This window comes from Convolutriloba macropyga, chromosome 4, assembly GCF_964194025.1.
Source record: "Convolutriloba macropyga chromosome 4, txConMacr16.3, whole genome shotgun sequence".
NCBI lineage: Eukaryota > Metazoa > Xenacoelomorpha > Acoela > Convolutidae > Convolutriloba > Convolutriloba macropyga.
In genome coordinates, this window is record NC_134471.1 from 8,644,884 (window position 1) to 8,669,249 (window position 24,366).

At 30.4% G+C, this 24,366-nt stretch overlaps 1 protein-coding gene across 1 annotated transcript in view; it reads left to right on the forward strand.

Moving 5' to 3' along the window:
- LOC142338245 (serine/threonine-protein phosphatase 6 catalytic subunit-like) overlaps positions 1–22,986 on the forward strand; it is an 81,398-nt gene extending 58,412 nt beyond the window's left edge. The window contains exons 3-6 of the mRNA XM_075387916.1: positions 18,252–18,368; positions 18,808–18,942; positions 19,323–19,447; positions 22,596–22,986. Coding sequence (XP_075244031.1) covers positions 18,252–18,368; positions 18,808–18,942; positions 19,323–19,447; positions 22,596–22,722 — 504 coding nt within the window. The 3' untranslated portion in view covers positions 22,723–22,986. The remainder of the gene's footprint in view (positions 1–18,251; positions 18,369–18,807; positions 18,943–19,322; positions 19,448–22,595) is intronic.
- The last annotated feature ends 1,380 nt before the right edge of the window (positions 22,987–24,366 follow it).

Below are 24,366 nucleotides of genomic sequence, written 5' to 3' on the forward strand. Positions count from 1 at the left end.
AGGTGAAGCGGTATGTGTACTTTATTGTAAAGTCTTAGATAACAGATCTGATAAAGGTTCTATCTTGAATTAGTGGATAAAAGGAGTCTTGGAGTTGTGGATAAAAGGTTCTATCCAAGCAGAAACTCAACGTTGCCGGGTACGCGTTTCTGCCTGGATAATCACCTTTTATCCACTACTACATACCCGTTTTTTGCTTGGATAACCACCTTTTCCACTACTACATATCCTTTTTTGCTTGGATAATTATTTTTCATCCACTACTACATTACCCCTAAATATACACTTAAACACTTAACCTAAACAAAGCATTCATTTTTGCTTGGATAATCATTTTTTTACACTACTACAGTATTGGATATATCCACCACCACGTACACTTTACTCTGTAATATATCTACCACTATTTGTGAAAAAGTGCATATCATGCTAAATTGGCCGCCACAATTAACAAAGATGACCATCATCATTAGCAGAATGATATCAAACAAGTGAAAAATTTTGAATATTAGACATTTTTAAATATTGGCTTTTAAGTCAAGTATTTATTAAATTTTTTGAATTTTAAATAAGATATACAGAGTACTCAATTTAATAGAAGGATTTAATTATTATTTTACCTAAAAAACAGGTAATTACTTGGGGAGAAGGAAAACTAATTTTAAGTTATCAAAAATGTCTAGAAAAAAAATGTTCTAGATTAATTCTCCATGAGTGGACCTTTTTTCTCCACAGCACTTTTTGGCTCTTCATCATGAGTTTCACTTCACTATAAAAACAAGCGAGTTCTAAATTGTACATATCATGAGTATTGGTTAAAAATAACTTGTGTTTCGGATCCTAAGCTACCTGCTGGCTACCTAAGCGAGTTTTAACTTCTACATATAAGAAGATAAATATTGTTCCTCATCTATAATAAAGGATGAAGAATATTCCCCATCTATAGTAAGAAGATAAAGATTGTTCTCCATCTCTAATAAAAATAAATCTTATTATCTATCTATAATAGAAGATAAAGATTATTATCTATCTATAATAGAAGATGAGTTTTATTCCTATCTATAACAAAAGATAAAGATTATTCCCATCTATAATAGAACATAAAGATTTTTCTCCATCTGTAATAAGAAGATAAAGATTATTCTCTATCTATAATAGAAGATAACGATTATTCCAATCTATAATAAATATTATTCTCTGTCAATAATAAATATAAATATTATACTCTATCTATAAAAAGAAGATAAATATTATTCCCGATAAATATAATAAGAATAAATTTTATTCTTATCTATCTAAAATAAGAATAAAGATTATTATCTATCTATAGTAGAAGATAAAGATTATTCTTTACGATAAAAAATTTAAAAATTTTAAAAGTTTTATAAAAATTTTAAAAATTCAAAAAAAATTGAAAAGAAAATTAAAAAAAAAAATTTAACTTAGAAAAAAATTAAAAAGTTTAAATAATCAAAAACAAATTAATAAAAATTTTTATAAAAATTTAAAATAAAAATTGAAAAGAAAATTTTTTAAAAAATTATAAAAATTTAAAACTAAAAAAAGAATTTAAAAAAAATTAGAAAAAATGGAGAAATTTAAAAAATAATAAAAATAATAAATTAAAAAAAATAACAATCTATCATCCATGATCTATAATCAATGTAATCCTGTAATCCACCCCCTGCCTATTTTTTCCTTGTAATCCATGTACTCTTGTAATCCACAAAATTTTTTGTCCTTTCTACTAAATTTTAGACATTATGAGCTCTTTTTCTATGTTCATTAAGAGAAGATCAATTAAAAACTGTTACATGAAGGACATAAAGTCCTTTGAGAACAACCATCTTTACATAAACCACCAGTTTTATAAAAGCAATGTTTATTCTTCTTAGTTTTACTTAAACAAGAATTTCTAGTTGTTTTATTATTACTACTTTCTGTTTTTAACTGACCTATAATTTCTTTTTAAATCTATGATTTCTCTTTGTTTCTTCTTTTAAGTTTAAAAAATAATACATGTCTGATTTAGTTTTGTCTTCATATAAGTGTTCTATACCAATTGAGTCTATTCTTATATCCTTAACATTATCATTAACATTGTCATTATCATTAACATTGTCATTGTGAAACAAGGACGGAGTTCCATTAACCTTGTCATTAGCATTACCCCAACCATAACTACAACTATTAACCAATGTATTTGTTTAACATAGTACTTGAACCTGCTGCTACAAGTCCAGCAGTTCTGATTGTAGTATCAGGACTCATGTAATTATACATCATAATACATGTACTGATAATTCCAATAACAGTTGACGCAAACTTAAACCAATTAGCTTTAACTACTTCTTTAAAACATCATTCTGTATTTTAATTTTTTCATTCAGGAAGTTTATTAAAGTAGAACACAATTATCACAGTTAAAAATATTTCCATCTGTAGCATTTTTCTTTAGTGCTTTCATAGATGCAATAACTTTACCTTTCTCCTCACATTCTAGTTCTGCTTTTATACTACGTGCTTCTATATCTAATAAACCAAATCTTGAATTATATCATAGTTTCATCACTCTCAATAATAATAAAAGTACCCTCTTTCTTATTATATTTACTTATGCCATTACGAAGTTTTGGATCTAATCCATCTGTACAATTAAACTGGCTACTATTTAGGTCACTAATTTTTTTATGGAAGTTATGATTACAACCATATATTGTATTGAATTTGGTAAATAGATCAGCACCATTATAAGTTGTTATATAAATAGTATCACAGTTCAGTCTTGCTAAATTATTTTTCGAGCTGTTTTATGACAACTTACAATCATTTTAATATTATAATGTCTTCCTTCTGTAAAATAATAGTTTATATGGCTATTAAACTTTTCTCCCATATCATTAAGAACAATTACACTATTTTTGAAATTTGACATTTTTGTGATCATATTTATATCACACATATTAAAATTGGTAAACTCTTTTATTTTCTGGATCTATCCAACCCCTTTCATCTTTCAATACTATGATTATAGACCTCAGGTCTTTGACTTGGTCTTCAACATCTTTGACTTGGTCTTTGACACTATCTATATCACTCTGTAACCGTGAACTGATTTCATACCAGATATGATCAGCAATTCGTTCAAGGACTACATCAAAGGGTTGATCTTTAGGTTTAGTTCTTGTTTTAACTACAGGTCCAGTCTTAGTTTCAGTCATAGTTCTAGTCATTTTCCCATTTTCTCTAAATAAGGACTTAATCCCTCAGTTGAAGTTTGTTCTCTATAGTTTTAAATATTGTCTAACAAAAGACATGTTCCAGTACCACCATAAACTATAGTATGTAATGGGGACTTTTCTAGTTCAAATCTTTTCTTACATCTATTTGCAAATTCACCAAAGTTCTTTTCTAGTTTTGCATATTTACTTGGTATTGAATCATATATCATAAAACAAATTATAAACTTGAAAATAAAAATAACTGCACTACCCGTCTCCATTTTTATCATATAAAAATGTTAATCGTAACTTCGGAGGAATTCAATAAAAAATTTAAAATTGATATTAAAGCAATGAGTAATATCAAAGTAGAAGATTTAGGTAATGATAGAAGTTTAATACCAATAGAAATAATAATGAGAGATCAGAAACCATTTAGTATTAATGATAACGACTTCAACATTATTGTTAATTTATATCCAACTGATGGTACTCATTGGGTTTTAGTTATAAGGAGAGAAGGTGATAAGACACATTACTTTGATTATTTTGTTGTTGAGACACCACCATTATTCCTAGTAGAATATTCTTAGTAGAATATTTTGACCTAGGGTCTGACTAGAGAATGCAAGCATATGATGAATCATTTTGTAGTGCATATTTTCTATACATGATCTATCTTATTGATAGAAAAATTAGAGTAAAGAGTGCTCTTATTATTCTAATTAATCAAGTTAAATGTGCAGGGATGTATGATGAGTGTTTGTGTTTTAGATGTTAATGATGAAGTTGAAGATAATGATGAAGTTATAGATAATTATAATGATGAAGTTAATGGCAATGACATTGGGTTTCACCCACAGCCTACGGCTGATCACCATTACAATACAATGACAATGTTAATGACCATGTCAATGACAATGTTAATGACCATGTCAATGTCTATGACAATGGCAATGCTAATGACAATGTCAATATTAAAGATAAAGATAAAGATAATGTCAATATCAATATTTAAGATATAGATAAATATGAAGATATTGAAAAAGATAAATCTATATATCTATTTGGTGAAAAACATCAAAAGGGTAAACCTAAGAGCAAAGAAAATTCTAGTATCAGTATTTCTATTGATGTTAATTGAAGTCTACAATCATAATTAAGTGGTTAAGTGATAAAAAAATTTTTGTTAATGCTGCATTCCCTGAGAACGTTAGATGTATAATATCAGGTCCTAGTGATTGTGGTAAAACATTCTTATTAAAAGAATTAATTGTAAGTTGTAAGGTATAGAGAGTTATAAAGATAGGGCAAGTATTGAGCCTTTTCAAGATATAAAAGATTCACCCTATCCTCAGCAACTACCGGAAGACTTAAGGAAACTTATGATATTTGATGATGTTAACGCAAAAGAATCAGTTATTAATGAATTTTTTGTAGAGGGAGACATAGTAATTTTAATATGATATATCTAAATCAAAATTTGTTCTCTTTGGATAGACATAATGTTAGAGAAAATAGTAATCTCTTTATTCTATTTGAACGAAAAGGTGAAGCTCACATCTATATATCATGATTTCTTTAATGAAGCTGAATATAATTATAAACATTTTACTAAAATATGTAATGAAGTATGGAGAGAGGCTTATAAATATCTTAATGGTAAATTAGGAATTAATTGGGATTGGATAGTTTTCTACTTTAATTGTACTTATGAGTATGGTTAAGTCTATGACTAATTCTGACTATAAGTAGGACTATGTTTATTATTATAGTTAGAGGTTAAACTATAACTATATTGATCACTATAACTATAGCTATAACTACAACTGTATTCTAAATCGGATGTAAAGTAAAACTCAATACATCACCATTGAAATCAGTAGGTGTTCCGTGCTCATCTTTAATTTGAAATTCAGAATATTCTATTCTATCTTTTGTTACATTTTGATATAAGGCATTACTTGGTATAAAATTTATCAAGTAGCCTAGTGGTTCTGTTAGAGTAAAAGTATACAGTATGTCTGTGTTATTACCATTATCTTTAACACCCGATATAACCTTGCAGTGAATTTTAGTAGTACTAAAACCCATAATATCAATCTTTTGAGATGTATAAATAACTTGTTCATATACTATTTTTCAAGTCCTAGTAATGGGGCCTTTGAGTTTTCTATTTCAAGGTTAAATGAACTCCGTTTTTTTTCCATTAAACATTTCATTGTATTCTTATCAGGTTCTATTATAACATTGCCATTAGTTTCTTCTTTCAATAATTTTGCTATTTCCGTGAATTCATATGCACCCGGTATAACAGCTAAAATATTATCTTCATATAAAAATTGATTATTCCTTCTTTTCACATTAAACACCGATAATAAACTTTATAAAACGAATTATAAACCGATAATCTAATTTAACCTAATTTTGTTGTATTAAGTATAGGTTCACTAAAGTTGAGTTTTTCTGTTGATTTTATCATTCTAAAGTTAAGTGTGTGTTCTTTTTTAGTTTTAATTGAGCTTCATGTATCTTTTGTAATTCATATTGGATTAAGTTGTCAGTCATTTTTATTATTCAAAAAAGGCTATAAATATAATTGTTTTTATAGTGATAGTTATATATTAATTATATTTATAATTATAGTTATATTTATAGTTATATCTATAGTTATAGTTGTAGTTATAGTTGTAGTTAATTATACGTTTTTAGTTATACATTTTTAGCTCAAAAATGATCTCTTAAATAAATAGACAGTATATGTATAATAATGACATACACAATAGCAAGATAATGAGTTATAAACCAAACAATCTAGCAACAATGAATACAGTTAACAATAATATTAATGTTTTAATTAGTAAAGAGAATCATTTAAACATACATGAATCATATTTAGAGATAGAGTTTATGGTTTCAGATAATGGTGGTGGTATATTGGCTACTGATGCTAGTGTTAGATTAGTGAACTATGGTGTAATGGGACTATTTAGTTCTATCAAGCTAGAAACTATGAGTGGTAAAACAATTGAATATATAGATCATTGTCATCCTAATCTATTAATGTATAAATTACTAACTAGCTCTAGTGATGAATATGAAAGTGGCTTTTGTTAGAGATCAAAGAGAAAGAGATATCCAATTAAAAGGTGATCATGCTGCTGCACAAAGAGGTCAGATGTATATGATGATTAAAAAGAAAGATCTATTTGGATTTATAAATGATTTAGAAAAGATTGTATATGGCGTAGGCTTTAAGTTCATAATAAAAAGAAATAGTAATAATAGAGCATTGTTTAGAGTTGATGCAGGAGCAGGTGCAGTAGCCAATGATTGTAATATAGAAATTAGAGATATAGCTTTGTGTGTACCTTGTATTGATCCTAGGAATGATAATAGAATAATTTTACAGAAAGGATTAAGTAGAAAGAATAATATAGACCTCAGCTTCTATGAAAGAAAAACACATTACAATAATGTACCAGACGCTACTAATTTTTTGTTTGATATAGGTGTAGAGAGTGGTTTTGAGATACCTCAAAATATTATAGTAACTTTTGAAAATAATAATGTTAATGATCGAACTAATGAGTCTAGTATATTCAATGAAATGGATGTTAATGAATGTTTTGTAAGATTGGTAGTGTAAACTATCCTGAAGTTAGAATGAATATTAATTATGGTTCTAATAGTTATAGTTTTGCGTATAAAGGATTGTAAATTTTAATATAAATTATAATGAGTTACTAGATAGTATTAAACATAGAAAATTGAAAAGTAATTATAGAATATACATACTTGATACTAGATATCAAAGAGACCATATAGGAGCACAAACAATACAACTTTATTTTAAATTTGCTCGTGGTGTTGCTCATATTATATGTCATGCATTAGTGTCAGCTAGAAGAATTTTTAGGTTTCATAGCGATGGTAGTAAGATGGTTGATATAGTGTTGTAGAGACTAATCAGTGAAACTGCTTGGCAGATAGCCAGAGGCGTATTGTATCTTAGTTTTAGTTAATGGTTTAGTAATAGTTCTATCTAATACTTCAGTAATAGTTATAGCTATTACTTAAGTAATAGTTGTAGTTAATACTTTAATAATACTTTATTAATAGTTCTATCTAGTACTTTAGTAAAAGTTATAGTTAATACTTTAATAATGCTTTAGTAATACTCTTGTTATATCTATTACTCTTGTTACATTTATTTACTAGATGTCTTAACAAAACCTTTAGCATAAATAATCTCTAATTTCTTTTTATTCTCTAGAGATAGACCCCTAGCTTCAAGCTTAGTTATAGTCTTAGTCTTATTTATTTGTTTGGCTTTAGGTTTATTTATTACAACAAAGGTGTTATATTTTTTACATTCCATTTTTTTATATATAAATATGAGTCTGCTACAGAAATTTAAACCTAATTCATATTGTGTTGGTGGTAGACATTATAGTGGAACTAATAACAAAAGGGGTTTTATTACTTCAAAAGTTACTTAACTGTTAAAGAGCAATTTTAATACATGTAAAAGATATAAGTCAATGACTGTTAGTGATGCAACAATAGAAGCAGACGGATTGAAAGATTTCATTAAAAGTGTTGGTAAAGCAACAGTTAACTTTGGAAAGAAAGTTGCTATTAACCCAGCAAGAGCAAGTAAAATAGGAAGTGCAGCTGCAACTAGGAACCCTACAGCGGCTTTATCAGCCGCACCTGATCCAATTAAATTTGCAACTACTGGTGAAGGTATAAATGTAGTACAGAAAGGTAGAGGCTTATATTTAGGTACAAAGATGATGAAGTAATCATATCAGAGTTTAAATTAACTATCAGGAACCTGCTTCACAGATAACTATGGCTATGGGTATAACTATAACAATGGCCACGGGTATGACTATGACTAAGACTATGACTATATCTACGACTATGACTATGACTAGATATAGATCTAATCTTATCTATATATTTTAATACTAATGTTAATATTACTAAATGTATTATTATTACTAAATATATTATTATTAATTAATAACTTGATTTTAAAAAACACTCAATTTATTTTTCTTATTCTTCTTATTCCGCATACACCTTAACTAATTCATTATATTCATCATCATCTGTTTTGTTATCTTTCTTTGATTTAGTATGTAGTTTATTAAATTTATGACTAAACTGTTTACTTAAAATATACATTTGTGAATACATTATAATTTTATTTCTTATTTTAGTATTTAATTGTTTTTGATAATGAACCACAAACAGTTGCTGTAGCAAAAACTGTTGGTATAGAATTAGGTAATCCTATACCTGTTAATGCAACTGATGTTGTAGTTGCAGTTGTTGCTATTGATGATAATAGTATTTCTTATCTCAGCTATGTTAATATAACTTTTATATCTACTTAACTTCTTTTTTTATTGATTAGTTTCATTTTCATAATAATTTCTAATATCTTTTATAATGGTAATATTATTAAATTTATTATTAGCTAGGATTTTATCGTTTATTTATTGTTCATTAACGGTTGATAAATTTGGATATAGTAATCTCCCACTCGGTGCTGTTGGTTGACTCTTTTTCAGTAGTAAAATAACTATCAATTTCTTTCATTTTATCTTCTTGATTAAAATCATAATGCATCTCAAGTCTTGCTTGTTCTTTGTTGTCTACTAGCTTACTTTCAAGTAATATAGCAATTATTTATTTTATAACTGTCTTTACTATTATTGTGATTTTCTCTTAGACCTCTCCACCGATCAAAACATGCATCACCTAATTGAATATTAGTAATTGTCTGATTAAATTTATTTTTATCAAACTCTACTTTTAATTCGTTATATTTAGAAATGGCATCAGCAGAAACTTTATTACCAAAACGAACAATATTAGTTCCAACTTGCTGGCTAAGGTGGATATATTAGATGAGTTAAGAGAAACTAGCTCAACTGTTTTATCATCAATCCATACAGTATCACCACTGGTTGTAGATGATGATAATCCAATATTGTTGGCATTTAGTTGGCCAGTTGTAACTTCTTCAATATCACCTTTTCTTAGTTCATTTGTTTGTACTTAAAATATTTAGTTTATTATTGGATGGTAATAATTTATTGTCACAGTAATCTTTATTTACATCTTTTTCATTTATGGGTGGGTGTACATCTGTAATTTTATAGGTATCTTTCATGTCAATATTATCACTATCTCCTAAGAATATTTGACGGGCCTTATAGATAAACTAATATTTGAGGATGCTTGTTTAACCTGGTTAAATCTACTTCATGTCATCTTTGTATTTGTTTACAGAAAGAAACTATCTACTTTGTAGCTGACCGGCGGTCTATATTTAAAGAGCCTTAAACTTTATTATTAGATTGAAAATCAAAATCAGATTTTGATAATTCCTGCTCATTGTATTTGCTTTCTTTTATTTCACCATTAATATCTTCTATTCTATATGTTTGTGGTTGGGTTTTTAGAACTTCATTAACTTTAAATAGTTCTCTATTCCAGTTAGAAGTGTATACTTTAGAGAAAATGTTACGTTTGTCAGCATTCCTGACATAATTTAATCACCAACTCTGAGTTTGGGTGTTACTTTGGTAGATTTAACATAGTATTTAACTTCAGGTTTATTAGAAGCATCAACGGGTGTCATATTAATTGTTGTGTGTTTAATATTATTATATCTTTCAACAGAATTATTTAATATATTTACCCAATTACCATCCCCGTTGATGAACATTGGTTTGTTAATTATGTGTAATGACGTTCTATTAAGTCTATAAACACAGCCTTTAAATCACTATAAGTAGAATATAGTTCTGCTTCATAAAGATTTAAATGTTTTGTGAAACTCACTACCTCTATCTACCCATAACTTTTCTTGTTTTCTATCTTCAACTAATAGTATTTTATAACCCTTAGTTATAGATATAGCGGATTTATTCTTTAAGGGTATAGCCCAGGCATATTTTGTGAATACATCTATAACAGTTAATATAAACTTAGTTTTTATTGTATTTACTTGGAGATGATTTTTCTATCAAATCAGCGGACCATGATTCATCTTTATGTAATGGTATTTTTCTTTCTCTTCTAAATTTTTGTTATTTGGGGGCTAAATACTTCAGCTAGCAGTTGTTGTTTAGTTTTAATTGAGCCTTGTTGTTTCATTATGGACGTAGTCATAGCTTTGCTTATCTGCGAAGCAGATTCACTGACTAACGTAGTCATGGTTTCATCTAATTCGCCTAATTAAAAACAAAATTATCTATTTGTTCTTTATTAATAGTTTTCATTGATAATATTTGTTTAGATATCTTTAACTTTTCATCATATAGTCCATCACTCTTTTTCAGTAGTAAAATAACTATCAATTTCTTTCATTTTATCTTCTTGATTAAAATCATAATGCATCTCAAGTCTTGCTTGTTCTTTGTTGTCTACTAGCTTACTTTCAAGTAATATAGCAATTATTTATTTTATAACTGTCTTTACTATTATTGTGATTTTCTCTTAGACCTCTCCACCGATCAAAACATGCATCACCTAAATGAATATTAGTAATTGTCTGATTAAATTTATTGTTATTAAACTCTACTTTTAATTCGTTATATTTAGAAATGGCATCAGCAGAAACTTTATTACCAAAACGAACAATATTAGTTCCAACTTGCTGGCTAAGGTGGATATATTAGATGAGTTAAGAGAAACTAGCTCAACTGTTTTATCATCAATCCATACAGTATCACCACTGGTTGTAGATGATGATAATCCAATATTGTTGGCATTTAGTTGGCCAGTTGTAACTTCTTCAATATCACCTTTTCTTAGTTCATTTGTTTCTACTTAAAATATTTAGTTTATTATTGGATGGTAATAATTTATTGTCACAGTAATCTTTATTTACATCTTTTTCATTTATGGGTGGGTGTACATCTGTAATTTTATAGGTATCTTTCATGTCAATATTATCACTATCTCCTAAGAATATTTGACGGGCCTTATAGATAAACTAATATTTGAGGATGCTTGTTTAACCTGGTTAAATCTACTTCATGTCATCTTTGTATTTGTTTACAGAAAGAAACTATCTACTTTGTAGCTGACCGGCGGTCTATATTTAAAGAGCCTTAAACTTTATTATTAGATTGAAAATCAAAATCAGATTTTGATAATTCCTGCTCATTGTATTTGCTTTCTTTTATTTCACCATTAATATCTTCTATTCTATATGTTTGTGGTTGGGTTTTTAGAACTTCATTAACTTTAAATAGTTCTCTATTCCAGTTAGAAGTGTATACTTTAGAGAAAATGTTACGTTTGTCAGCATTCCTGACATAATTTAATCACCAACTCTGAGTTTGGGTGTTACTTTGGTAGATTTAACATAGTATTTAACTTCAGGTTTATTAGAAGCATCAACGGGTGTCATATTAATTGTTGTGTGTTTAATATTATTATATCTTTCAACAGAATTATTTAATATATTTACCCAATTACCATCCCCGTTGATGAACATTGGTTTGTTAATTATGTGTAATGACGTTCTATTAAGTCTATAAACACAGCCTTTAAATCACTATAAGTAGAATATAGTTCTGCTTCATAAAGATTTAAATGTTTTGTGAAACTCACTACCTCTATCTACCCATAACTTTTCTTGTTTTCTATCTTCAACTAATAGTATTTTATAACCCTTAGTTATAGATATACCGGATTTATTCTTTAAGGGTATAGCCCAGGCATATTTTGTGAATACATCTATAACAGTTAATATAAACTTAGTTTTTATTGTATTTACTTGGAGATGATTTTTCTATCAAATCAGCTGACCATGATTCATCTTTATGTAATGGTATTTTTCTTTCTCTTCTAAATTTTTGTTATTTGGGGGCTAAATACTTCAGCTAGTAGTTGTTGTTTAGTTTTAATTGAGCCTTGTTGTTTCATTATGGACGTAGCCATAGCTTTGCTTATCTGCGAAGCAGATTCACTGACTAACGTAGTCATGGTTTCATCTAATTCGCCTAATTAAAAACAAATTTATCTATTTGTTCTTTATTAATAGTTTTCATTGATAATATTTGTTTAGATATCTTTAACTTTTCATCATATAGTCCATCATGGCCAGCTTTTGTTTCTAGTATTAGTAATTCTAATCTTTCTATTAAACCATTTACTTGAACTTCGTCTTCAGTTAAACTCCTACCATAGTAGTACCCTCTATTCTCTAATATACGTTTTATTGTTCTATATCTAGTGCTTTTCTTATTACCTTTTCCTGTGTCATATCTAATGTCCCGCAAAAACTTTTTTATTTTTGTTTCATCTTCCTCGATATCACCATATTTTACATATGGATTAGTAAGAAAGTTAATAAACCCATCTGAAAATTCAAATATTTTGTCCCTAATTAAAAATGCTTTCTGCTCTGGAGTTATATCAACATCATTCATTGTATATTCCCTAGTAGATAATTTTTTTGGTCTTTAATTGTGATTGTGGGTTAGATTGAGCACCCATTAAATGAAGAATATTGGCTGTGTCTGTATCAATTATAACTGGTGGTTCTTCTTGTCTTTCCAGTTCATTTTGTAGGTCAGTTTCTTGGGACTTCTTCCATGCTTCACTGATCTGAGAACCGGCTTCACTGATCCGTGAAGCAGTTTCATTATTAGCTCTAGTTTGTTTTAACTCTTGATTTTGCCAATTAATTGCTCTTATTGTTTTTTCACCCATTGCTAAATTCTGTTCATTATGGGCTAGCCATGTTTCACTATTATTATTTAAAGTTTTAGTTAAAGGATCAAATAACTCTTCTATTTCACCATAACATTCTTGCCGTCTTAATTTATCTTCTAATCGTTATCTTGTTTTGTTCTTCTAGATTGTTTAATTCTATAAGTTTTTCTAGTTTAATCATTTTTATTTTGTAAAGATAAAAAATATAAATCATTGTATAGTGTAATAGCAGCAAGGATTAACTTTCTATCATCATTAATTGCTAATTATTTAATATTTTTTGAGTAAGTCTTTATATTTATTATCTTAAATCTATTAATTGTTCCAATGATTCAGCATTCCTTTTTTACTTGATCTCTTCTGAATAGGTATAGATTCTCATCATGTGGATAGCTTTTATTCTTATTTACAAAAAATCTTTTATCATCAAAGTTACTTCAACTTCTCTTACTTGTTTTAATAGTAGTCATTTTATCTTCTACTTTTTGTATTCTACGTTCTTCTACAGTTCTATCTCTGTTATACATTAATGCATTATAATAGTCTTCTTGTTTACCATTGTTTTCTTTCTTTATTCCTTTCTCTTTTGCTGTACTATTCTTAAAGCTGTAAGTCTTTGGTTTTAGTACTATGAATTCTTCTATCTCTTTTCTCCCTAGTTCATGTTTAAATTTAACTGTCTTTATTATTAGTTAAATTGGTGTATCTAGATTGCTCAGATCCATGTATTCGTCAGGGACATTACCTTCAGTAAAACTTAATACAAAAGTATCAGTATACATATAATGTAATATTAGATCTTTGAGAGATGGTTGTAATACATTATTATAGAATTCAAACATGTGAAGTTCACTTTGTTCTAATGCAGTTGAGCCGAAGTATATCGGTTTATCATATTTTATCTCCTCAAAATATTCTATTAGAGTATAACTATCATATCTAATTTCATTTTTAACAAGTTTTACTTGGTTTACTAACAGCTTTAAGTATTTCATAATCATCTGTTAGAACCTTAGCTTCTAAATATTTTAATGGATTTTCACAAATTTTGCCAAATAGGGAATTTTTCATTAACTTAAATATCTTTCTCGGCCTCACTTTTAGTTTCTGCTCTCATTTTAGTATTAAGTTCAATATACTCTCTAATAAAATAGTCTTAATTGAATTTATTTATTCTAGTAACTTTTATGCCCATCAGTAACTTTTATGCCCATCTTAACAACAAACTTTAACATTCTAAGTGTATTGGATATTCATTTTTATCTTTTTGATCTAATATTAGTTTCTCACCTTTTAAAGAACCTGAAGGCCGTTGTTTATAACCTAATTCATTATTCTCGACTTTTCTTCTAACAGGTAGTAATGGGAAGTTACCAGTTCTATCTTTACATTCATTTATATATTCTAAATCACAGATAACCCAATAGCCATAATCACTATCATCATCAGTGTGTAACACCTTATCAGTAGTTATGTCAGTAAAGGTGAAGTCTTTATGTGGGAGCTTTTGCATTAATGTATATCCATACAAGTTATTAGCAGCAATATAGCATAACTTCCTACCCTCATCTTTATGTATGTTTCTATTACTCATAAAACCATATATACCACCTCTTATAGCACTAAAAAAATCTTTCAGCATTTGTTCATCTTGTATTGTGTCCTATTCAACTTTACTCAAATTTATTAAACAATCAAAACTATAACCAGGTAGACTAATATGATGCAGAGGATTGAATATGTGTGTGTTTATGTTTATCTTAACAAATAGTTTGAAACCGTGTTCTGATATTCTAACATCATTCACCATATACTCTAGTCTTAATTCTTTACCTGTTTTCTTACTATTACTTCTATTAAACTCATCAAGGTCAGCTTGGAGTGGTAACTTATTTGTTAGTGATGATCTAAAGTCCTCAATTGATAGATTGCCTAATATAATATTGTAGCTATTTTGATCTGTAAAGTATTAATAAGGATATAATGTTTTACTTTAATACCGTAGACATAAGCCATTTTTTCAAGAGACATTGTTATAAAACTGTAACTATCTTTAGACTTCAGTATACCTACTCCAAACATTCTAGCCTTACCATTAGTACTAGGTAGTACATCTACTCTTTTTTAGCACTATTTTGTTTAAATAGCTAATCGAATAATAGATTGAAGTCATAACCTTTACCATTATGAAATATAACAGGATTGAAGTTTTGTTGTCTATATTTTAAATTACAAATATTACATTCAGGATCTCTATATTTACCTGTTTCGTGATAGTGATCTCTAACTTTATTCGCACATGTTTTACTACGTATATGGCAAGTGTTATTGGCTTCATGATATAATTAATCTTCTTTATATATATTATTGTTTTGTTTAAATTGAAATTATTCTGTTTCTTTTTCTAACAGATCTTTGACATAATCTTTGATACAGCCCAGACCAAATGTGATTCATGAATACCATAAAAACTAAACCCAATAGCAATAGGTATATGGTCATATATTTTATATGTATTATCACCAATCTTTTTAGCACCTTCCATATAACATTCAATATCACTGTATATAACATTCTTCACTTCCTTTTGTTTGTGATAGTTCTTGAACTTGATTTGTTTTAATTTAGGGCACACAATCTTTGGTTTGGTTTGTGTGCAGCATTCATAAGTTTCATTTTTTTGTTGTGTGGGTAACCAATAAGTACAAGATCACAAAATCAATACTTCGTGTTTTAAGTATTAGGTCTTTCTAATAATACTATGTTTTTAATTAAAGCCCAGACTAGTATTCTTACTTTCTTACGATCTCTGACAAAGTCTGATAGTTCTTCGTTGGGATTATTAACGGTCGTAGACCGTTTATCATCTGTTGAAGGCCTGTAAAACCATATATTAATATTGTATTTATTCTGTATTTTTCCTAAATAATCATATACATATTCATCGTCTTCCCAGTTTTCAACTAGATTATTATTTATCATTTTCTCTAGTTGCATCTGTAGTTACGGGGTATAATGCTACTGTAATACATAAACGAAGACAATTAATTTTTTTTTAATATTTAAATATTGCTATTGTTTTACTCCTTAAATCATTTGGTAGTTCAGTTAAAAGATCCTAATGATGGTTTAGTTTTTTCTAAACTTAATTGTATATCTGTCACACCAATAAACTGGTAGTCATGACCATAACCTTCATATGTTTCTCTACAATAATTAAGCCATTGATTTAGATCTAGTCGAAAAATCTTTAGTCATATACTCTTCTGTTCCAATGTTTGTATTAGTAGTCTTTGGGTCCCCAACTTTCTCTTCTTATGAAAACAATTAACAGTGACTTTATATTCATATGATTTAAATGGTATAAGTTCATCTAATATATAATCTACTGACTCCTTGATTTTTTCGATAAGTTCATTATTTAATTTAGTATTATATATCTGTTTCTGATTGAAACGTGATTTAATAACATTATCATTAGTTGTAGCTATGTTCTCTCTCCAGTGTTTATTCATATGAGTTTTTAGTGCGGTATCATTTTAAGACGTTTTACCAGAGGACCAACATGGTACTACAGTTTTAGGCCCAATTTGTCTTTAGGTTTGAGAATGTAATCATCTTCATCTGGATCATACACCCTCTTCATAGTTTTATCTGAGGATTCAGTTTAAGTTTGTTTTTAATTTAGTTTTAGGCGTAAGAAAGTAATCATTTTGAACTGAATCATACACCTTCTCAATAGTTTCATCTTCCACCTCGTTTTCATTCTCCTTTCTTGCTCTGTTTATGTGTTCATCACTTAAATTGTGTTAGACAAATTGTTTCCTTGTTTCAAAGGCCAAATCACAATTATAACAAAAGTTTGCGTTTTCTAATTTAAACATCTTTTTTAAAAACAAAAATTCATTTTTGAAAATATAAAATTTAAAAATGCTTTCATCTGCAAAATGTGATAGTTGTAAATATAAATCGTGGAGAAAATGTTGTAATAAATGTTTAGATAGTTTATTTGGATGTTATATCTGAAAAGGTTACTTCAAGAATAGATATTATATTAATCATATGAATATGCATTGTAATGATCCAAATCTCTATATAAATTGTATAATGTGTAATGTAAATCAACATGTCAGTGGATTTAGGTTTCAAAATTTTAAGTGTAGATTGTGTATTTATCTACACAGATATAGATATACACATACCAAAAATAGATTCAAGGAATGTGCTCAAAGATTTAATATAAAAGTGTAGATCTAAGCTGGTTTTTTATCCATGAAGTGGTCACAGCAATTTTTTATAAGGAAAAAGATGGTAGAAGGACGTGTATATTTAGTAGTGAAAGTTTTTACTCTGATATGAATGCCTGTTTAGGTTATGGTTGTAGTGGTGTATAAAGATGATTATCAAATTAAAAACGAGTACGTAGTAGTGGATAAAAGGTGATTATCCAAGCAAAAATGAGTGCTTTGTTTAGGTTAAGTGTTTAAGTGTATATACAGTGGTAATGTAGTAGTGGATAAAAGGTGATTATCCAAGCAAAAATGAGTATGTAGTGGTGGAAAAGGTGGTTATCCAAGCAAAAAATGGGTATGTAGTAGTGGATAAAAGGTGATTATCCAGGCGGAAACGCGTACCCGGTAAGGTTGAGTTTCTGCTTGGATAGAACCTTTTATCCACTACTCCAAGATAGAACCTTTATCAGACCTGTTATCTAGGACTTTTTATAATAAAGTAAACATACCGCTTCACCTCGTTTTATCCAAGCAGAAACGAGTACCCGTTAGGTTTGATTTTCTGCTTGGATAGAACCTTTTATACACTACTGATGTGTATTGGTCTTTATACTAATCCCCGTATCTTTTCATTAAGAAAAATGAGTATGTCTTAGAAATTCAAAATAGCGCAAAATTAGCACTTATATATCAATGATTTAATGTATCTATCAAGTATCCATCGTTATTGTTTGAGTTAAGTCAACGCTACTGATAGATAATATATCGAATTGATATAATACAATATGTTTTGTGTGAAATTAATATAAAGATAAGATTTGTCTTTAAATCACTTTCGAATGCTGAAATCAGGCAAAATTTATTTTTACTGTGTATCATTAATCGGTATTCAGTGATGCAAGATTTAGGCTTCAGTAATTATTGGCCTCGGTAATACTTGGAATCGAGCGCTGAATTCATGAGTTATTCGGTCAATTTGCAAATTAGTTAATTGTACTCGATTGTTATATAAGGAACTGAGTCAAGTATTTGGTTATTTGTGCTGCAGGTGTTTGACTTGATGACAGTGGCTGCTCTAATAGATGGACAGATCTTATGTGTACACGGAGGCCTCTCCCCAGAAATCAACACATTGGATCAAATCAGAACTATCGACAGAAATCAGGTTAATTGATTCTTCAATCCCAACTTAAAAATACCGTAAGGAAGAGAATCAAGTGGTCACTTTTTTATTGAAAAAAGTCAAATTAAGTTTTATGCTTTGTGTTGCCTTTTCTCGTGCAATTTTATTTGCCGATTTGACCGCATGAATTTGCCGTGATCTATTTTCCGTAAGATTTTACGCACTAAACATCCGCGTCGAACAATTAAATCTTTATCCTGAATTTGTGGACTTGGCTTTTTCGTATTACAGCTTTCTTTCTTCTGTCTCAGTGAAAAGTTCCTCTTTAGGTAAAACAAATGAAAAACGGCGTTCTTCTGAATGGTAAGCGTAGAATAAGAAGTATAGAATGTAGTTTGTGCAAAAAATTGCTGCGACTTCTCAACTCTTAGCTGTAAATGAATGTGTGATGTCAGATTCTGAGTTGATGCGTTTGTTTCAGGAGATCCCCCACAAGGGTGCATTCTGTGACCTGGTCTGGAGTGACCCCGAAGACGGTGACACTGGCTATGGCATGAAGGCCTGGAACATCAGTCCGCGAGGGGCAGGATGGCTATTCGGAAAACAAGTAGTCGATGTAAGCAGCTGGTGATGGATAGATAATCAGTCTGGGTTGTTGTGAAAGCAAATTGTAGATTTGTGTAAGATAAATTGCAATAAGGCAGGGGAGATAGCAGCAGTTTTGGCATTATCACCTTGGAATGTCAAAGTTGTGAAATCTCGTTTTGACTTTTGAAAAAATGCGAAAAATGGGAGCATTATTTCCTGATATACCACAACCATGAAATGACGCCATGGGGAAATGGAAGATATTACTATGTCACATGAAAAGTATCAATTTTAAAATGGCTGATTTAAAAATGTAATTTGAAAATAACATATTAGTGAATAATAATGCTTTCGCTGTTGTAATCTTCGCTAGCTGTGATCTATCTTGTGAACCGTTTTTGCTCCCAGGAATTCATTCACTTGAATGATTTGAAACTGATCTGTCGGGCGCACCAACTGGTTCAAGAGGGCTACAAATACATGTTCGATGACACTCTCATTACTGTGTGGAGTGCACCCAATTACTGCTACAGGTATGTTTTTTACCATTGAAATAATCTCTCGGCTCATGACACTTCATATGCATTTTAACACTTACCTGCAAAGATTTTGGCTGAGCGTACGTATTGCGGCTGTCTTGAATGATAGCTGCCGTCAGCTACTCAAAAAGCAATTTTTCGGGCATTCTCTTTTTTTATAGCTGCGAAGCTGTAAGCTGAGCGAAGCTATATTGTGGTGCTCTTGGTTTTTTACAATTCAAAGCGGCGTGAATTTTTTTGCTCTAATTTTAAAGTAGTGAGAAAACGGTGTTGGAACAAAAATTCGGTTTCTCGCTAGTGGTTTTTTGGTCACATGCGGCAATTTCACTCTGATTTTTACTGTTTTTTCGATTTTTTGGATCGGATTTTTTCTAAATAGTTTTCCCAATCCATTCACAGCTCATTTTGGACCAAGTTTTTTGTTAGAATCAAAATTACATATCTCACTAGTGGTTTTTTGTTCTCCCTAGCAGCATTTTGACATTGATTTTCTGTTTTTTTTCATCTGATTTTTTTTAGAAATGGTTTTCCCAATTCAATCATTGTCCGTTTTAGGTCTAGTTGTTTGTTATTTCAATGAAAATTCTTTGAATTGTACGTCAGGACTTGTCCTGCTATGTTTTTTGTTTCGTCGTCTGACGCCTTTTTTTTCGTTTTACATTTGTTCACACAGCAAAGCTGAAAAAGTCAAATTTTCTGAATGACTTCTTCCTCTCACTAACGGCATTTGCGCGCGTGACGTCATTTCTCACTCGCTTTAGCAAAAGTTTTTAGGTTATTTACGTGATTAAATTTTGATCATACGTGACTTACCTCACTCAATAAAATGACTTTTGCACTTTAAAACTTAAGTTTAATTTGAATTTGTTTAAGGTCAAAGGAACTCATTTGTGCAGTAAAGGTCCCTAATAAGAGGCTTCTGCGGAATGAATTTTAACAAGCTTTATTAACTTATCGCTGAATAATGTTTTTTACCTAGTTTTTTGAGCGGCGTCGATTTTTTTTTCAATTTGGATCTGAATCTGTTTCTATCTCTATTATACGGCACGCAGGTCTATTCTTTCGCAGCTATTCCGGCAATCTGCTGGCTATGTTATCAAAAGTTTTAATTATATTGGGCTTAGTATTTTTTCACAAATCGAAGAATTTGAACTGCATTGCGATTATGGCGCTTTTTCTACGAATCGTAAGGAGTAATGAAGTTATTTTTTTCACAGAATGGAAAGTCGAATGCCGCAGTTGACAAAAATTTGTCGATTTTCACTCACGAAATAACACGTAATAGTATGGTTGCGAGAAGTTTTGTCCATTTTGAGCATCAGAGTTTCCTATAAAAGTTTTAGCTATTTTTAATTGCTCTTGAACGATGTTCATAGCAATTATTGTAAACGTGTGTGTCTTTTTTATGCAAAATTTTCGCGCGACAATTTTGACTTTTCGAGTGACTTTTACGCCCTTTACTTTTTGCGTTTTGCGTGATCTAAAGTTCTCTCTCAATCACAATTTCAAGCAGCTGAACTCAATTGGCGGCAATTTAATAATAAAAGTTAAACGCAAAGTGCGCCGAAATGGGTTCCATTTTATACTTTAAATCTTAAGAATGGTATATGTTAACCTCTAATGTGGTTATTTGAAGCCCACTATTGAACTTCTTAGTCCCAATTAGGCATCCCCCCTCCCCCCCCCGACTTGTGCAGGCTGTAATTGATTAGAGCTCACTCTAGTCGTTCAAGAGCAATTCTTCCGACGTTTAGTCGGTTATGTTTTTTCATTAGCCGTTTCAGACATTGGTTGCAATTGTTTTTTTTAATTATCTGTCAAAATTTTATAGCCTACGGTGGCTTTTCGGTTTCACTGAGTTTTTTGGTGACGTTGGTGACATTTTGTTTTTCAAATAGAAAATTGGTTTAGATGAGTCTCCTAGTGTTTTAAATTTTCCGAAGTTGATCAGATTTTAATTGTGAAGAGTTTCGTATAATTAAAAGCTGTCTAATTTAGTTATATATTTCACTGCACTTCCTAAATTTAGTTTTGCGTGCTTCAAGGTCTTTTATGTTAAAATCACTTGTGTTTAAGATCTCAAAGAGAGAAGGTCATGGTTGCCGTGATAGTCCGTTTTGAGTTTAGAAATTCTTTGGATCTTATTCCAGAATTTATATGATTTTTTAAAAGTCTCCACTTTTTTGATGATTTATGAAGTTTTTATAGCTGCGAAGCTGTAAGCTGAGCGTAGCTATATTGCGGTGCTCTTGGTTTTTTTTGTTTCGTCGTCTGACGCTCTTTTTTCGTTTTACATTTGTTCACACAGCAAAGCTGAAAAAGTCAAATTTTCTGAATGACTTCTTCCTCTCACTAACGGCGTTTGCGCGCGTGACGTCATTTCTCACTCTCTTTAGCAAAAGTTTTTTGCGTGATTAGATTTTGATCACAAGTGACTTACCTCACTCAATAAAATGACTTTTGCACTTTAAAACTTAAGTTTAATTTGAATTTGTTTAAGGTCAAAGGAACTCATATGTGCAGTAAAGGTCCCTAATAAGAGGCTTCTGCGGAATGAATTTTAACAAGCTTCATTAATTTATCGCTCAATTTTTTTACCTAGCTTTTTGAGTGGCGTCGATTTTTTCAATTTAGATCTGTATCTGTTTCTATCTCTATTATATGGCACGCAGGTCTATTCTTTCGCAGCTATTCCGGCAATCTGCCGGCTATGTTTATGAAGTTTTTAAGAGGCGTTTTTAAGTCTATTTGAAAGATTTTGGGCGTCAATGAAATTTTTAGTGCGTGTTTCAGGAATTCCGCTGCTATGCTGTTTTGTTTTGTTTACTGACACTCGTAATTTGCATCTTGTTTTGGTTTCACGCTGCAGACCTCAAGAGTAAATTTTTGGTTCTAAAAAAATTAGCAAATATTTTTGAGTCTTGGTCTTTCTCTGCAATTTCTGGCTAGGCCTTGACGGAAGATCAAACGAAACTCGAGTATAATGATGATCTCTTAAGAACGACGATCTTTTCGAGTTTTTCATTCTAACCAGGCCATAGAATGGCATAGCCAATGGAATATCTTACTGTTCGCAAACTGTCTGTGAAGACATTTCATGTCGAAAGAGCTGTGTTTCATCCTAAGGAATGCATTGTTTCAGGTGTGGTAACATTGCTGCCATTTTGGAAATCAATTCGGTAAGTGACAAGCAGACAAAATTGTTCAACGCTGTCCCAGACAACCAGAGGAAGACTCCACCCAGAAATATGTCGCCCTATTTTCTGTGAAGCATTTTGGGCATGGGAAAATACAATGAATCAATTGTTGAAACCGGGAGAACAGAGTGACATATGGATAAAAAAATTAGATCAATTCACTCAAAATGCCTTTTTTTATGCATAAGCTGTAAAAGCTGAAAGAATTGATTATCGATTTCCAAACTCTATTTTACAAGTTTTTTCTATAAACTTTTTGGAGTAATTATTGCTATGTAGTTGACATTGTGTATAAATTAGCTAGACTTTTTGAAATTTAATTCAAATTCTTGCAGATTTTTTTTAATGCACTAAAGCAAGGTTAATAATTTCAAGGTTACGTCATTTTAGAAATTCTAATGTTTTTCTCTGAAAGAGCTTTATTTTTGGACCGGTTTCTTGAAAATATTGAGTATTTTAATTTTTACTTGATCAAAGCTATTTGTTGGCTCCGAAGGCTCAAATAGATTGCGCTCAAAGCCGATTTTTGTTGGTGTATTATTTTCATCAATGGTTTGTGATAGTTGGTTTATAACCATTTGAACAGAAACAGATTATTGAGCCAAAAGGAAAGTGGTGTAGTGAAAGTATCGGTATCCTGAAAGCGTTGATGGTAAGCGCTAAGCAATAAGCTGACAATCTTATTTTAATTGCTCTCAAACGATAGGATATAGCAGTTTATCGTCTGACCCATTTGACTTTGCCACCTCAAAAACGGGCTAAACAGGTAGCGCCCAGCGGGCATTAAGTGCTCTTAGAGCATTTCAGCTCTGTTTCAGCTCAAACTGTTTCGGAGACTTATACTTATGCTTACGGTGTGAAGGGCGGTTCATAGAGGTTGAAGACACCCCCACTGTTGACCTTCCCCCCAATTTTGCGCCACCCCCACCGCGCTGTTCCCCCCCACCCCCACCGCGCTGTTGCCCCCACCTCATGGTTGCACCCCCCCCCCCCCCTCCATTCAACCCCCGGTGCATCCGCCCGCTCGCTGAAAACGCAAATTTATGCTATTTGGCATTTTTTTCAAGCTTTTTGAAAATTTAGTTCACAGCTTGTTCGACATTTTGCGTGAAATCTTTTTGACTCTCTAGGCTAGTTTCACTCTTCTGTCATTCTGCTCAAAGTGCTTTTAAACACCAGCTGCTCAGCGAAGCAATTCAAAATAAAGAGAGTCAGTTTAAAAAATCAAAGTCAGAAATAGAAACGGGATAAACCCATAAAGCCCATTTTTAGATGCCCTATACTTGAACTTTGTGGTCATAAGTTTTAGTTACTATCTATAATGCTTTTTGGTATTGATATTAGACCCTGTAACATCTCACTGAGAGACAGGAGTATGTTCAACTGCGGAATGACATCAAAATAAATTGCACTTAAAAATAAGTTTGTACGGAAATCATTTTTTTTCATTATTTTCTTTTCTTTCAATCCCAATAAAGTTATGGGAATCAACGATGGCTATTTTCCGGCAAGCTGCCGGGTATGTTTCAGGTTTTCTTCTCGCCAGGGGCCAGAAAACATCCTAAGGGGTTTGATAATAAGTTACTGACATTTTTTTTTGGCCATGGAATAGTTTTTAATAGCCGCACAGCGATAGCTGGGGCTATTATTGGCCTTCTCTTGGTTTTTTTTATTTCGTCGTCATGATTTTTGTTACGACCATATGACGTCACGGCC